At 44.4% G+C, this 14,995-nt stretch overlaps 1 protein-coding gene across 3 annotated transcripts in view; it reads left to right on the top strand.

Moving 5' to 3' along the window:
* Positions 1-3,344: 3,344 nt before the first annotated feature.
* Positions 3,345-14,995, top strand: part of ALKAL1 (ALK and LTK ligand 1) — a 32,141-nt gene continuing 20,490 nt past the window's right edge. Inside the window, exons 1-3 of one of the 3 annotated variants that reach the window (XM_081917638.1) lie at positions 3,345-3,652; positions 4,854-4,964; positions 5,783-6,211. In XM_081917638.1, the coding sequence (XP_081773764.1) occupies positions 3,541-3,652; positions 4,854-4,964; positions 5,783-6,211 (652 nt within the window). In that variant the 5' untranslated portion in view covers positions 3,345-3,540. The remainder of the gene's footprint in view (positions 3,653-4,853; positions 4,965-5,782; positions 6,212-14,995) is intronic. The other 2 variants (XM_081917637.1, XM_081917639.1) reach the window with 2 other exon arrangements.

Genomic DNA, 14,995 nt, shown 5'->3' on the forward strand with positions numbered 1-14,995 from the left:
GGGTTTTCAGTTGCTCGATATGCTTAGTCAAGACAGTCTGTGTTCCTGTTGTTTCATTGGAGCCAGAAGTAGGTTGAGTTAGCCAACCCTTCAGCGACATCCTGTACATGTGGTCAGAAACATTCTTGCCTGTGTCACAATTTTCTTTGGTGCGAGCATAACACTGCATGACTGACAGCATTTAAAAGATCACATTGATGCACTCACTTTTATGGAATTTATAGAATTCAATTCAACGGGAAAGTGGGCTAGCTTTATTTCTTGATACTTTCTTTCTTTCTTATAATTATATGCAACGGTGTAGCCAGCAGAAATACATAATATACTTTAGGACAGTAGGATAGCTCAGTTGCTAAAAGCATGAGGCTCTTAATCTTAGGGTCCCACATTGAGCCCCACACTGGGGAAAAGATTCCTGCATTACAGGGGTTTGGACCCTCATGTTCCCTTCCAACTCTACAGTTCTATGATTCTAATACACAGGATACACACGTACACTTTTCTTTCTTTCTGAAGCTTTCACTGGTTGATGTAAATTGGTCTGCAGCAGGGATGGTTGTCCTAGGAACACAGGATGTTGCCTTATACCGCATAAGACAAGTGGTGGTTCAGTATAGTAGCTGGCTCAGTATTGTCTACACTGAGTGGAAACAGCTCCCCAGGACTTCAGATAGCCCTCTCTCCCACTCCTACCTGGAGGTGCTGGGGGTTGAACTGCAGACATACTGCATGCAAAGTAGATGCTCTACCACAGAGCTACAGCTCTCCCTGTATGTTGTGAAACTGAGGGAGGCTGATCCTAAAAGGTGGAGTCACTCAGCCTCACCCCATGGCTTGTCTTTTTATCCTCCAGGTTTTTAAGGCAGGGGTTGGGAACCTATCTCAGCTGTGTTCCCTTGTAAGCAATCTTTGGGAACTGCTGGTAGTACAAGCTGATAAATTTTTCTATGTACCAGATTTGCACAAAAGAGCAGTAAAAAAAATGTGTGGGTGCTACCCCAAGCAAGGACACCTATAAGTCAATTGTGGGTGTGCATGCAGGTATTTGTTTACTTGTGTGTATGCACCTTTCATATGTGAAATGCAAGGTTTTCCCCCAATAATTTTTTAATTAAAGTTTGAAAGAAAATATATAAAGGTTACTATCCAATATCTTTTTATCAAAGATAAAAGAAGCTGATCTAAATAAAAGCACAAACCAAAAGGAGGAAAAGAAAAGGTGAGAAAAAGGAAGAGGGGAAAAAGGAAAGGAAAAAAAGAAGAAAATGTGAACTTCTGATTCTTCATCTGTCAGCCACATAGAGAAAATTATTCAAAAGATCCACTCCAAGATAACACCCAACAATTTCACTTACTATAAACCAATATTTTATTCAGTCCTCAAACCCAGATATCATAGGTTCATTTTCTTTTTCTTTGCAAAAAGTCTATAAGGAGTTTCCAATCTTTACTAAATATTAACAATGATTTATCACTGATTAAGCACGTCACCTTTGCCATCTCAGCTAAGTCCAATAATTGTAACAATCATTCCTCTACAAGTTTTTCAATATAGCAAATTTGCACCAATGAGCAATAATGTTAAAAATCCAGGCAATCATCTGAAACTATTGGCATGAGACGCTGCTACTTCATTTCCTTTCTGCTTTCCTTTTCTTGCCTCCTGTACTTGCATGGGCACATTTTATTTTTTGCTTTTAATACAGTTGCTTTGTGGAACTGCCATTCTGCACAAAAAGTGGTTTTAATTATAAAGATAAAGCAACTGGTGGAAAAGGATGCAGTGCATGGAAATGCCATATCTAGCAGGTGGTGCAGTCAGTAAAGCAGCACTACGCTTTTTTGGGGGGGGGGACCACACAATGTGCTTCAGTACATCCACTGTCATGTAATGTGCAATTTTATATCAGACTTTCTCCCCTTACTGGATTATCTGTGAGGGGGGTGGGAGGTACCACTGAGGAAGAAGACACCATGTGTAAATCACAAAAGAGAATAGTGACCTAAGCAGCTTCAACGTCACATCAAACTCCAGTCTGGATGAGGCCTTCCTCTAAAATGCGGGATCATTCACATTACCGTAAATTCCTGTTGGAGCAAAATGAGATGGAGGTGCGTTGGGACTATGTATATACTAAATATCAGCTTTCTAACACTTCTACCAAAAGTATCCTGACATTGTTGATACCCCTAGTAGCGAATGATTTTGCTCAGATAGATGTCATGTTTCAGAGGGATACAGATCAATGTTTCCGTAGCCCCATTTTCAAAAAAAAAATTCTCCCACACATCCAATAAGCTGCTGGGAAAATGTGGCAGAACCTGCAAGAGCCAAAATGAGGAGGAAGAGGGATGGGGGAAGTGGGGGAAGGGGAGGACAAAGGAGCACATCTTAAAGCTCACTCCCTAAGAATAAGTCCCATTGCATTTAATGAGAATTATTTTGGAGTAGGCACACATATTCTTGGATCTTTTTGGACCACAACCCCATTCGTTTTTGGATCTCATTAAAATCTTTGTCCCAGTGCTCTCTTGCAGCAGTAAACACTGTGGTGGGAAAGTGACTCTTTCTCTTATTTTCAAAGCAGGGCCGTGTCAAAACAATTGATTCTGTGCATAAAAAAACATTTTCTTGTTTTTATTTTGCAGACATTTTAAATTATATTCAAAGCCCATTGACTTTGGTGGGTTTAAAATGCTTTCCTTGGACTGAGGCCATTCTGCTTCCCTTACACCAGCATGGTTGATTGAATGAATTATTGTGAGGGTGTCATAAGATATTTTATTGTCACTTCACACTATACATTTAAAGTGCATTCTAAATAAATCCCTGTCCTACAAAGAATCATGGGAACTGTAGTTTTGGGTGCTGGAAGTTGTAGTCCTGTGAAGGATAAACTACATCTCCCACTATTCTTTTTTTGTGTGGGGCGCGGGGTGGTGGTGGGGAGTGTACTTTGAATAAATGGGGTGTCTGCATCCTGCAGGATTGATAAAACTTTGAAAAGGCTCATTTTTTTTGTTCTCCCTTTTGATGCTAACTTTACTGTGTCGTCCCACCCCCACCCCCCTTTCTCCCGAGATCAACTCACGGTTAGTTTTGAGCAGTTTATACACAACCTGTCCTTTGAAATGAAGAAGGTCTTTCACACTCAATTCAGTTTCTAGGAGGAAAAATACTTTTCCTGCTGCGTATCTCACCCACCCACTCCGGTCATCCCCCCCCCCCCAAGACGTCAATGCTAGGGAATCCCACTAACCTAAGAAAGCAAAGCGCTCGGATATATGAGCTCTGAGCATCCTCTAATCTGGGCGACAATCTCATTTCACAAGTAGCGGAGGGGAGTCATCTCCATGAGTTTGAACCTGCGTCCTCAGGGGAGTGGGGAGGAGGAAGTTTGTCAGGAAAAGGAGGGAGGGGGGGAGACCCTCGTTGAGCCGAATAAGAATGATTAAGAGAAGACTTCGTTGCCTTCCACCCACCTAAAGTCGATAGCACTCCAGCGGACTGGCTGAGGCGGAACTATATAAGCCAGGTGTATGGCAGCCAATTCCGACGGCTGCGACGCGACGCCCAGGACGCAGTTTTTGCGGATCGCAGACCAGCCTCCAAGCGGGGAAGTCGCAGGACCGAAGAGGCAACTTTGGCACGGTAAAGTCCTTTCCTCGCCCCTGAAAAGACTCACGACAGGCTTTAGGCAGGTCTCTCAACGTTGTTGTGAATGGACGGGGGCTCCTTGAGTATTACTGAGGGTTTACTAGGGTCTACTAGTATATTTCTGCTTGAAATGAATCAGGGTGCCCTCGGGGGTGGGAGGTATGAAGGAACAGTGAAATCGCTTCCCAGGCGATGCACCTGCCAAGGAGGAAGGTGAATGGAAGAAGTTTGCATTTGTGCAGACGCTACGACCACCGGGTGGGTGGGTGTTTCTGTGTTTTTCCCCCCGTTAGATTTCCCCCCCTCCCAAAGACAACACTGGGTGAAAGGGAGTTGGAAGAGACAGAACCCAAAGAAGTGGGTTTGTGAATAACTGAATTAATATTCTCCCTCCCTTAATCCTAATTGTTCGCTATATTTGGAGAGCTTACTTAGGGGGATAAAGCTTGGGAGCCCGAGTCCCTTCGTGGTCGGGTTTCTAATCTCTTCTCTCTTTTCCCGAGGGGGTCTAAAACATGGGTGTCCTCGGGAAGGTAGCCCAGGGCCCCACTCAGCAGAATGGGCAGGGCTGGATTTAAAGCGGTAGAGGTATGGGTGGGTGTAGGCGTAAGACCACCCAAATCAGAGCTTGAAGAAAAACCCCACCCTATAAAGACAGATTACGAATCCAAATACAGTATTGTAGTTGCCGTCGATGATAGAGGCGGAGGGATATTAAACCTGCAATTTTGCGAACACTTCGACCAAGCCCCATTTTATTCCCTAGGGTTTATTTTCTAGTAGACAAGCATAGGATTACACTGGGGAAAAAAAGGAACGACCAAGGAATTTTCCGGAAGGGCTAAAAAAAATTGAGAATATAGTATTTCGCGATGCAAAAGATTTTAGCTGTGTTTGAGGGAGAAAGAGAGACTTTGGCTTCTGAATATAATTTTGGGTTAAGGGTGTAATTTCTTAATAGAGATGCTTAAAAATCGAAGTCAGGTTGCTGCTTCCAAGTCCTGGAGTTAGATTTTGAACAGCACCTCGGACGAATCCTCCATGTCCTGGGTGCCCATTCTAGAAAAGATGTCAAATTACAAATCCTTTCAAATTGCCATATTCCATGGTGGGGGAAATCAATAAACTGGGGTAGAAAACCCAGGCGTTGTGCAGTGTTGAAAACAATCAAACAAATAACTAGCCCGCCCCATAGAATCACTTTCGAGGTGCGCGCAACGTTGGTGCAACGGCGCGCCCCGGAGCGAGATAACCCGAGCAATGTGTGTGTGGAGTCCCATATTTGATCACAGACCTAAAGATCCGGGTAAGAAACAAGCAGATACCCCTAGAAATTCATTCACAAATTCTCCTTCGGGAGAGGGGAGTCGGGGGGAGCCCCCCGCACCCTCCTTGGCGCCCCCCTGCTCCGAGTGAAAACTCGTCCGTCGAGCGCTTTAAAGACCCAGGAGCGCTTGGGAAAGAAAGCCAGGCAAATCCCGCCTAAAGCCCCGCGGATCGCGAAATGCGTGGCCTGCTTAATGCCCTCCTCATAATCCGTGTCTATAAATGTGCCCTAAAGGGCTCCGGGGTCTAAAAGGGAAGCCGCGGCGGCGGCGGCGGCCTGATGGTGGGCGGGGTCGCGGCGGCGGCGGGACCAGCCCCAAGAGCCCCTCCCTCCCTCTCCCGCTCCGCCTGGTGTTCCTTCTCCTCCTCCCTTCACACGCCGGGCACAGACCCGAGCGCGAAGCGAGCGTCCGGGCTGGCAACTGGCGAGGCCCCCGCTGGGACTATTAGCGGAGCGCGCGCCCGGGGAGCTGGCCTGACACCCCTCGCAGCGGCCAAGCCGAGAGGAGAGAGGGCTCCAGCCTCTGGGAAGCAGCCTCCGCCGCCGCGCGGACGCCCTACTTTCTCTCCCCGGCGCGGCAACCGCGACACGTGCCTTTGGCGCGCCCGCAAGCAGCGGCGACCAACCCTAACCCAACTCGCGCTCGCGGGGCTCGGCGTGTCGTCCCTCCGCTCGAGCCCCAGACTGCGCGGCCAGTGCCAGCCCCACGATGAGGCGGGAGCTGAGGGCGGGAAGGGGCAGCAGCAGGAGCTAACCGCCGAGCGCTGCCTCCGCCGCCTCGCTCTCTTTCCCCTCAGGAGGCCGAGAGATGCAAGGGGCCAAGCCATGCCGCCGCCGCTACCACGCGCTGCCTGCCCTCCTCTTCTTCCTGCTCTTCACCTCAGGACGGGCGCCCAGAGCCGAGGGCGCCGCCGCCGCCGCCAAGAACAAGACCCGGGACCTCCAGAGCCCGGCGGCGGCGGACAGGAAGGCGCTGCTGGAACTCTTGCTCAGAGCCCTCCGCGAGAGGGGCAGCGGCCACAGCCGCCCTCAGCACCAGGCGCCTTTTCACCCCTTGGGGGCGGAACGGGTCATCGCTCGGCGCTACACGACCGGCGGCGCCCTTTACTCCTCCGCCTCGGTGGATCGAGAAGCCAGAGTGATCTCGTCGTCGTCGTCGTCGTCCTCCTCCAGGGAGCGAGCGGGCGCGCAGGCACCCAGGTTCTTCACCTCTTCCCGGCATTCAGGTAAGCGGAGAACAGCCTAACCCCTAAGGGGTCTCGCCCTTCCTGCCCCATCGCAGCTTGGGTCAGAGCTCCTTTGCAGGGGGAAAGGGAAAGAACACGGCGCCGCTGTCCATGTGCAAAGCGCCACCGCCTCCCTCAACCCAGTTCCTACCTGGGACTGAGATCTCAAGGCTTGGATTCCAGGTAAGCTTGAATGAGCCTCCGCCTTCCCTTGGTGATGCGCGCCTCCTCAACGCGATGGTGCTACCTTCTGCTTTCCCCATCCCTAGTAGTTTCGCATAGTAAAGGAGAAAGCTTTAAAATAGGACCATCCCTGCTCACCGCTCTTACATTGATGCAGCGGGCATCGTTTGAACTCAGGACAGAAGGTTTACCCTCTGGTTTACTTTGACCTAATGACTTCGAAATGACTTTATTGAAATCGGTGCTACTTTTAACTCTACTTCCAGATGACTGTTAGAAATAGGATCCGGGTGGTAAACAGCCAGGCTGACTTGGTGCTTCCCAAACATATTGCAAGTGGTAGCTGGGTTTTAGGCCATTTTAAAATGCAAATTAACCTGTTGATTTGCTTACTGTCGCTCATGGTTTCAATGTTGCTGCTCCAGCTGTTCTGACAAGCCTTATTTCTCTGGCTGGCTCTCCACAGCCCTGGTTTTGTTGTGTCTAGTACAGAGCGTGGTGTTTGATCCTCAGCAGATCTCCCTAACTTTCCCTGCCTTGTCCTGAAAAGTTCCAGGGTATGCAAGGCTCATTCACTTTCAGGCTTTCCAAGTGCCTATTGAACTGTTAATTGGTACAGGTCTTCTGAGGCTAAAACCTCAAGGCACCAGCCTTCCAGCTTTATGTACATAGCAGCCAGAGTTCCAGGAGAGTCTGCTGTTGTCTTTCGTTGTGGAGGCAAATAGACCCCAAAGAAATCCTTTTTGCAATATTAAAGGGAGAAGCAACACTGGCTTTTGGCATTTCTGTTCTCTGTGTTCCCTGGCAGGAGGCACCCATCTCCTCTCCTGCACTGAATTAGTTTTTTAAAGGTGGAGATTTCTTTCATGTGTTCTCAGATCACAACCTGGCCCCTGGCATTTATTACTCCCATTTTGCTTCTGGCTCCACATTGATCAAGATAAAAAAATGTATCTGTTGTTTAGAAAGTGTGTTACTCTTTTTAACACCGAGAAAGAGGCAAAGCCTTCCTAAACAACTATAGTTAACATTTTTAAGGGCAAAACACAGTTTACACCAACCCACCACATTCCTGGATTTTTAGACAGAGGAAGTGATTAAATAAGTACTTAGTTTTAGTGGTGACTTTTGTCAAACTTTTCCATCTTGATAATTTCTTTTCTCTTTTAGTGCCTAAGTGGCTGGAAGTGGAGAGTGATGGTTTGCAAATAAGAGGCACAATGCACAGAATGCTAGGTCTACCCAAGTCCCACTAAAATACATCAAATGAAGGCAGTGGATTTGATCCAACGGACGGCTTGTGTAAACTGAAGGAGCTCCTGCTCACCAGACAAGGCTGTCCTTATTTTTGCTGGTCCTCCTCCAGCTGTGACCACCCCATGTCTCATATCACACCATTCCTAAGGGTCTTTGGATGTCAGGATCAGGAGGCTGCAATGAGATGGAGGCAACAAACTCCATCTGGAGTTCATAGGACCCAGCATAGAATGATTTATGCGATTTTTTTGCTTCAGTTCTGACTCATCGGAACTTACATGAGTCTGTCTTTGGATTGTACCCGAAGACGATAGTTATTTTCTTTCCCAAGAGCTGCATTTACACGAGGACAAATCTGTGTGAGTTCAGTTGTACATTGTATAGTCGTCAATGCATAACTGATATATCTGGTCTGTACAATGCCTTTGGGAAGTTTTCTGTCAGATGCAAGCAAGTAAGCCACTCAATCTGCACTGTAGGCAAGGTGCTTTGGCAGTACAGTGGTACCTTGGGTTACAGACGCTTCAGGTTACAGACACTTCAGGTTACAGACTCCGCTAACCCAGAAATAGTACCTTGGTTTAAGAACTTTGCTTCAGGATGAGAACAGAAATCGTGCTGCGGCGGCACAGCAGCAGCGGGAGGCCCCATTAGCTAAAGTGGTGCTTCAGGTTAAGAAGAGTTTCAAGTTAAGAATGGACCTCCAGAACGAATCAAGTTCTTAACCTGAGGTAGAGGTGCAGCCACTGATGTAAATTAAAAAATGGATGCACATTTTAATTACATATACTTATTCCACCTTTTTTTCATTGCTAAAGGGTAATTTAATTATTGTTAAATTTCCATTTATGTTCAACAGCTACAGAAGAGTTTATTTTTAAGTGATATAAAACTCATTAAAGTTTTTCTTTTCTGGAGATAAACTATAGAGAAGCTAACACAACTTACACTTTCATGGCTTTATGCAGTTTACACAAAGATGGTTGAATTTGTATATTTTGCTAATACAGGGAAATATTTAAAAATCTCATGATATTCTAAGATACCATGCTCAGAAAAGCACATTTCCTTTCCCAGTAAGTCCAAGGCCCTCTGACATCGCTTTTACCATTATGCTTGGCATGAAGCTGCTACTCAAGAGCCACAGCATTCAAGTACAATTTGACAAATGTTAAGTAAGTTTAGTCATAAATTACCACTATCATCTGGTAGAATATTTTCTGCAAACATACACACAATCAATATCACAGAAATGGTTACATCCAAATATGAAATTTTATATAACAAGCTATCATTGAAGGAATGCTCAGTTTCAATTGCCAATAAATTGCTTTTTCGTTTTACTTATTCCACATTTTTAGTTGATTACATATTATCTACACTGTGTTCCTTTTAGTTTGTCCTTTTTCTGATATAATATCAGGAAGATAGTAACAGACATAATCAGCTCATTGAGCTAAATTAGCATAAACATGGCATGAAGAAACTATGGATTTTGACAATTATTTGTGAGTTATTACAATTGAGATTAAAAGCCATTGTTTTTAAACAACTTCCATTATTTTCTATGTGAAGATTTCAGGGTACAATGAGAAATTACAACAATTGGCCATTGATTAAGAACAATTCATTAGATCGTTGGGCTTTCTAGAAATTTTCTCCATGGAAAACACAATACATTATGGTAATCTGTCCTTTTATGAAACAACAAAAAGACTTTAAAAATATTTATTTGCTGTGGACTCGGCTTCTGCTGCTGATTGAGTTTGGAGCCCTTTTGAATTCTTACTGGAGCAGTCAGTTCAACTACCATTTTCCTTTATCCTCATGTCTGCCAAAATGCCAGGAATACTATCAGTGCAGTCTATGTTCTAAGTGGAGTTAGGATCTGATAACCAAAGAGAGAACCTTATGGACAATTACAATTATCATGGCAGTCTGAATGGCATAAAAGTAGTTTTCGGTCCATTGGTACCATATTTCAAGAAAGCAAATTCAGGTATTAATATTTTATCCTAACATGGTTGGTGGAAGGGCACAATGCCCCACCCCCCAAGATGTCAAATTCCATAAAATAACACAGAGGTGGATTTAGGGGCGCATGACTGATTTCCTCGCACTGGGTGCAGAGCTTAGGAGCACCACAACTATTATGTAGAATGGAAAGGGGGAGGTGGGGGGGATTTTGGCTTTTCACAGGGCATTGCTCAAATTTGAGGTCCCAAGGTCTGCCACTGGTTAACATATCTTAAAGTGATCACATTTTCACAGAGTAGTATCCGGTCTTGCAGCCCGCTGCACCCTGGTGCAAACTAGAATGTTTGAGGATCCTCCGGAGCAAATTTAGAGGGGGCATAGGAGGCTGCAGAGTGGAGGGGAAACTGCTGAGAATTGCCACTCTGGCTTTTTCTGCTGACAAATAAATTCCATTAGCAGACAGACAACATTGGACACCACCTATATGTACAGTATTACACTGGGTTTCTAATTTCATTCCATTTAACTTTAGAATTGTTCTGGAATGTTTACTGATCTCATGCTTTTATCTTCAAATAGCACACGTTCAACCTTTTTTGTTTTGTTTTGTTTTAAAGAAAGGACTACTTGGATATATAATGTGTACTAGAAAAGCCTTCAGTAAAAGATTATGAGTGGCATAAATCTGAAACCACTATTTTATTCTTTAATCAAAGTTTATATTGGAGCAGCTAAATGAACTCCTGTAATGTGACCTTTTAATGTACATCAGGGGCTCCCCTTCAGGTGGTCCATGGCATGTCTTTGGATTTGTGGCTGAAGGCCACAAGTGGTGCATCCATTGCATTAAATATCTGTACAGTATTGATCTTTAATTGTATTTTTATTGCTTTTATTTCTTTTCTTTTATTGCAGTTTGAGTTCCACAGAATTCAAAGAAGCAGTAAAGATAAAATAAAATGCCACAATTTTGTTTGCTCATTGACCTCTCAGCTCCACCTTTCTAATTGGTCCTATGCATGAAACAGGTAGCATACTCGAGGAAGCTACAGCAGAGGCCCTGGATTTCAGTTTTCTACATATCAACCTAAATTTTGGTTCTAGAACCACATTTTATTTGTTCCTGTCAGTGATGTTGACATGTGGAATGACTGCTGATGCCTCCCTAGCTTTATCTGCCAACCTATCTAGATGAAGTATGATATCTGTTACCTTCATGCCTGGCATGCAGGAACATCATTGCGCCATCTCCATGGCCATGACAAATCCAACTGTCTGTTTCCATTATAATCAGATCACTCACTATCAGTAGAACCTGGGTCCCTGGTGGTGGATTCCTGGCACAAGAGGATAGTTGTTTGTTCCCTCATGGATAGTTCCTCTCTGATTTTCATTTTCTGTGACAATAGAGTCCATGGTAGTGAAATGCTTTTGGCATGTCTTTAAAGACCTCATCCACAAACTTCTCTGCCTCTCTGTTTCTCCAGGTTGACTACTTTGGCCTTAAGGGATCAAACTTGTTCCCTGAGAGGCAAGAATTCATTGCACTAATTACACTCTCAAGGCTTCTGTCCAGCAGGTACATGTGCCATTCTGTGCAACACACGTGATACAATGGCTTTTTGTTGTTCACTTGGGAATTTGTAATATTACATTTTTAATTGTAATATTAAAATGGGAAAGAGTGGATTGTCTGTACCGGTCTCCTCACCCTGTTGCTAAACTCACACAGGTGCCCAATTTGCTTGTTTGTTTTTCTTTGATACTTTTTCTCAGTGGGTTTGAGGCATTTTCTCATCGGGGGTTTCCTCTCCTGCAGTTTATCTTGCTTGCATGATTCCTTGCTCCTCTGCCCCACCCGATTGTATGACATACCTTATCGACAATATGCAACAAAATCCTTTGATTTCAAAAACAATGAAGAATTTTGTGGTACTTTAAAGACTAGCACATCTGGTATGAGATAACCTGGTATGGATGGGAGTGCAATTCATCATATGCAACACTTCATCACAGATCTGATGAAGTAGACTCTCATTTATGCTACAACAAATCTGTTAGTCCTTAACTGTATATAGTTTGTGGACTTACTATGCCATACTTCATTGCCCATTCCTGCCAACATGAATTCTAGCAAGCGTAGTATTTTTCATCCTCTTTATTCATTGACCAGAAGGTTTTTTAAAAACAAAAACGAAAAGTTCTTCTCACAGTAAGTTGAAGACATTTCCATTCCAAAGCAGCAAAGCCTTCTTGGTGTGCTTGGTTTAGATTTCTGACTCTGGATGGAACTGCCTTCAGTTCACTCTGATGAGCTGATTTGCCACATTTCCTGTAAAAATGGTGGGCCCATGTATGATCGGAGGTCTCGACTGCACAGAGCTGAAAACTTGGGGAAAGCCCTCTGCTTTTGCAGAAATGCTTGGCTGCCGATACCTTCCCATCCCATCACCCCTCATAAGTTTGGGGAAAATATAGTAAAGGAGATGGTAATAGAAATTGGCAGATGAAAGAGCTGGTGGGTCTTGTCATGCATTGGAGAATTTTTATCATAAGCTGAATACTTTTCTAAGCATTCTCAAGGCTTGGGGAAAACCAATTCTGAATTGATTGAAATGATTAATTGCATGTGGATGCCCCACCAATGTAGTATTAAGTTTTATGTATTAAGTACAATTAAGTATAAGAATTGTAAAGCATGGTGTATTCTGAAGTTTGCTATTCTGTGAGTGTATAGTTATACTTCTTAGGTTCCTTAGTTACTCTGTATTTTCCCTGATGACTCTCTTAAATTAATAGCCCTAAAACCACAGAGGTGGTTTCTACTTGATAGAAAATGTGAGAAGGTAATCACATGTTTTAGAAAAAGGAGCACAAATGTATATTCTTTTGATGCTTGAATCACAGCACCTGTTGTTTTTCTTGAATTCCCATAGTATGAGTCTTATTAAATAGTGATTGAGTTGCTTCTTGCTTTGATTTCCCCTTACTATGACTGAGACCTAATTTATTTGCCCTACTTTTATAAAGTCAGTTTCGAACTGTGGGGCTGACATGCTATCCCTCATTTCACTGGCAAACATCCCAGTCCAGCAAAATATACTACAAGCAAGCATAGCAGATACTAATTGGACTAATGGCTTCAAACTAAATCTCTCACAGTTCAGTTCCTAAATAAGCAACTGACCCAATATGTGTAGGTTTCTTGCTGATAGAAGGTTTTAAATTGAGAGAAAACATAACATTTTTCATCATCTGATATGCTGGACAGTGGTTTGCATAAATAAATGCATCAATCATCCTTTATTTCTCTTGCCTTTCTGACTCTGCTCTAACTTCGTTTGTTGTTATTTTTGCCTCCTCTGTGTCTCATATCCTCAGGGGTAGCTTGGGGGGCATGGGAAGCTGCAGTGAGTTGGGGAAACAGCAAAAAATTGGGAGCCCCACCTTGCACAAGCAGAAATGCTTAGTGCTTACTCAAAGCCACCACTGGATACAACCCAATACTAGTAGTCTTAATAATAATATGAAACATTTGGACCATAAGGTCCGTTGCTCAAATTACAAGGGAACCAGAAGGAGCTTGGGTCACTTAACTTTTGTGGAGACTTCCTTAGTTACCTTTCACTATTTATGGGGTGGGTGGTTGATGATTTGATTAACATTGAAATAAGCAATAACCACTGAGTGCAAATGCACTTGCACTGGATACTAGAGTCTCAAGGCAGAGAAAATGAAACAGATGCAGAACAAAGTGTTATTAAATGTCACATACAATTTTGGACACTGGGTGCCAGTGACTACATCAAAAGATACAGTGATAACAGGGGGGGGGAAATAGATTCAGGCAGTAATATTTGCCTTTGAAATAGGAGATATAATCAGAGCAGCAGCCAGATATGCATTCATGGATTGCACTTCCTCACTTGGATTTTATGCAAAGGAAAAACAGGTATTGGAGTAATAGAATTCTGATGATCCCATACTTCACTCTGCCCCATTTGTTTCATGTAGATGAGAGGTGGGTAATCATTTGGCTACATGGGCAAGACCCTTATCAAGATCTGCCTCCTAGGTCAAATTTGATACATGTATAGTGTCTTTCTGGCATCTGTATCGGGGGGACAAGGGAGGAGTGTACCTTTGGGGGTGAAGTCAAACTCCTGGAAGGTTGAAGTGCCTGCTGTGGCTGTAGAGACTGATGCAGAAAAGACATGTTTTGTTGCTGGTGGGGCAGATGAAGGCATCTGGTTGTGCTGCTACAGATGCCCTATGGTATTTCTTGACTCTTCCCAGTGGTCGTACACTGTGGTTTGCAAGCCTCCCTGCACTGCCATTTAAAGCTTTCAGTTGCAAAGGCTTAAAAAGGAAGTGGAAGGAACCAAAGTCTTCCCATGCTTCCATTTCAGGCCTCCAGAATCAGGAACTCATAGGGAGTGGAGAAACTTGTAGAATACTTTAAAATAGCCCCTATGCTCTCATTTGATCCTCCAGAGGCTCAAACAGGAGTATAGGGGCTACATCACTTTGTGGAAGCCTCTTTAAAGCATTTGTCACATGCAAGGTGCTTCAAAGGGTGCGTCTGCACAGGGCTTTTATCGTTGCTCAGTGGATGACAGCCTGTGCAGGATTAAATCTTGTCCTTCTGCCCATCATCTGATGGGCAGGGAGGCATGGGTTCCGGAAAAAGGTCTCACAAGCCCAATTGGATCCCCTGGTGGGCCAAGACTGGCACATGGGCTAGAGGTTCTCAACCTCAGTGTACATGTTAAAAGGAATGGGGGACAAAATTGAAGCTAAAAGGTCTACTCTCATGGAAAGGATGAAAAAAATGATTATTACCACCACCACCACCATCACTGCTACTACTACTATTAATTGCTTATACCCCTCCCACCCAATTGGGATGCCCCAGCTGCTCTGGGCAGCTTCCAACATTAGATAAGCACAGTGAGACATCAGACATTACAAACTTCCTAATACAGGGAGTATGGGAAACAGGTGGCATTGTGGGTTAAACCACAGAGCCTAGGACTTGCCAATCAGAAGGTTGACGGTTCGAATCCCCACGACGGGGTGCGCTCCCATTGCTCTGTCCCAGCTCCTGTCAACCTAGCAGTTCGAAAGCACGTCAAAGTGCAAGTAGATAAATAGGTACCGCTCTGGCGGGAAGGTAAACAGAAGCAGCTTAGTCATGCTGGCCACATGACCCGGAAGCTGTACGCCGGCTCCCTTGGCCAATAAAGTGAGATGAGGGCTGCAACCCCAGAGTCGGCCACGACTGGACCTAATGGTCAGGGTCCCTTTACCTTTACCTAATACAGCGAGTAAGTAACCTGGGGGAAAGTACAATAAAACCTGGTGGGA

Source organism: Podarcis melisellensis (assembly GCF_964234715.1).
Source record: "Podarcis melisellensis genome assembly, chromosome: 7".
In the NCBI taxonomy this organism is placed as follows: domain Eukaryota; kingdom Metazoa; phylum Chordata; class Lepidosauria; order Squamata; family Lacertidae; genus Podarcis; species Podarcis melisellensis.